Source organism: Sebastes fasciatus, unplaced genomic scaffold (genome assembly GCF_043250625.1).
Source record: "Sebastes fasciatus isolate fSebFas1 unplaced genomic scaffold, fSebFas1.pri Scaffold_28, whole genome shotgun sequence".
Lineage (NCBI taxonomy): Eukaryota > Metazoa > Chordata > Actinopteri > Perciformes > Sebastidae > Sebastes > Sebastes fasciatus.
In genome coordinates, this window is record NW_027428185.1 from 70,001 (window position 1) to 72,500 (window position 2,500).

Below are 2,500 nucleotides of genomic sequence, written 5' to 3' on the forward strand. Positions count from 1 at the left end.
ATACACAAAACAACTACGTTCACCCCTTATACACAAAACAACTACGTTCACACCTCAGACACAAAACAACTACGTTCACACCTCATACACAAAACAACTACGTTCACACCTCAGACACAAAACAACTACGTTCACCCCTTATACACAAAACAACTACGTTCACCCCTTATACACAAAACAACTACGTTCACACCTCAGACACAAAACAACTACGTTCACACCTCATACACAAAACAATAACGTTCACACCTCAAACACAAAACAACTACGTTCACCCCTTATACACAAAACAACTACGTTCACACCTCATACACAAAACAACTACGTTCACACCTCAGACACAAAACAACTACGTTCACACCTCAGACACAAAACAACTACGTTCACACCTCAGACACAAAACAACTACGTTCACCCCTTATACACAAAACAACTACGTTCACACCTCATACACAAAACAACTACGTTCACACCTCAGACACAAAACAACTACGTTCACACCTCAGACACAAAACAACTACGTTCACCCCTTATACACAAAACAACTACGTTCACACCTCAGACACAAAACAACTACGTTCACACCTCATACACAAAACAACTACGTTCACACCTCAGACTCAAAACTACGTTCACACCTCATACACAAAACTACGTTCACCCCTTATACACAAAACAACTACGTTCACACCTCAGACACAAAACAACTACGTTCACACCTCATACACAAAACAACTACGTTCACACCTCAGACACAAAACAACTACGTTCACCCCTTATACACAAAACAACTACGTTCACCCCTTATACACAAAACAACTACGTTCACACCTCAGACACAAAACAACTACGTTCACACCTCATACACAAAACAACTACGTTCACACCTCATACACAAAACAACTACGTTCACACCTCAAACACAAAACAATAACGTTCACACCTCATACACAAAACAACTACGTTCACACCTCATACAAAAAACAACTACATTCACACCTCAGACACAAAACAACTACGTTCACACCACAAACACAAAACAACAACGTTCACACCTCATACACAAAACAACTACGTTCACACCTCAGACACAAAACAACTACGTTCACACCTCAGACACAAAACAACTACGTTCACACCTCATACACAAAACAACTACGTTCACACCTCATACACAAAAAACTACATTAAACTTTATATATAATTTATGTATTATAATCTGTTTTCATGAGCAAAATGAAAATGTGAATAAAAACAGACACAAACCTTCGGCTGTCTCGTTGACTCTTCGACTTTTCTCTAAAACAGCAGCGCTGGCTTTAAGTTTGGCTCCGCCCTCCTCTGACAGCGGCTGCTCTGATTGGACGGTCTCAAACAAACACACACAAGAACACATTAAAACGCAGCTCTCTCATTCGTTTCAATGGGCCGCCGTGATGGCCAATCAGATACGTCGATGACTTTGTGAGGTCATGATAACTTTCACTTTTACTCACACACACACACACTCACCATGTTGAGAGCGAGGGAGGCGGAGTCCTGGGCGATCGAAGCGACCTTTTGGGCGGAGCCAACTCGTTCTGTGATGTCACTGTCGAGCTGAACCAATCGGCTGCCGTTCTGAGACATGTTACACACCGACGACAGAGAGCTGAGGGAGAAGACAAGTTTTAGTTTGATTTCCCTGAAACACACACGCACACGCACACACACACACGCACACACACAAACACAGTTACCTGTGCACGGAGAGGGCGTGGCTCTGCAGCAGGTGGGCGTGGCTTTCTGCACGGTAAACGTTCTCCAGAGCGTCGGTCGTCTTCAGTCCAACAACCAGAGCGTCCACCTGTTTTCTCAGCAGGGGGCGCCACTGATCCAGCTGACCGCTGAACACCTCCACCTGCTGCACACATAATTATCAGTATTTTTATATAGTAAAGAACAATATTGTATTTATTATTATCAGTAATGTGATCGAGTGTTTCGCTTACTGTCGTGGTGTTAGTCAACTCCTCCGTCAGACTGACGGTGGCGTCCAGCAGCTGCTGACTCTCCTCCATCACGCCGTCCACCAACAGACCGTCCTCACTCAGCTTCTGATGGACGGACTGAAGGAAGGAAAAACATCTTATGGGCCGGCTGCAGGTGTGCGTTCACCTGGCTGCAGGTGTACGTTTACCTGGCTGCAGGTGTACGTTCACCTGGCTGCAGGTGTGTGTTTACCTGGTAGTGGTGAAGCAGGTGTGCGTTCACCTGGCTGCAGGTGTGTGTTTACCTGGTAGTGGTGAAGCAGGTGTGCGTTCACCTGGCTGCAGGTGTGCATTCACCTGGCTGCAGGTGTGTGTTCACCAGAGGCCTGTACTACGAAGCGAGTTCAACATCTTCAGGGTATCTTCTCGTTATCTGGCTTCACTTAACCTAACAAACGAGATCTGGCTAAACTGAACTACGAAGCTGGTTATCAACTCAGTAAGTAAACCCAGGGTTTCTCTGTCTGGAT

The 2,500-nt window shown here is 45.1% G+C and overlaps 1 protein-coding gene across 1 annotated transcript in view; it reads right to left on the reverse strand.

Moving 5' to 3' along the window:
- The window catches only part of lama1 (laminin, alpha 1), an 89,852-nt gene that overhangs the window by 25,693 nt on the left and 61,659 nt on the right, over positions 1-2,500 (reverse strand). The window contains exons 39-42 of the mRNA XM_074628300.1: positions 1,992-2,108; positions 1,740-1,903; positions 1,513-1,651; positions 1,267-1,369 (exon numbers count right to left, since the gene is read on the reverse strand). Coding sequence (XP_074484401.1) covers positions 1,267-1,369; positions 1,513-1,651; positions 1,740-1,903; positions 1,992-2,108 — 523 coding nt within the window. The remainder of the gene's footprint in view (positions 1-1,266; positions 1,370-1,512; positions 1,652-1,739; positions 1,904-1,991; positions 2,109-2,500) is intronic.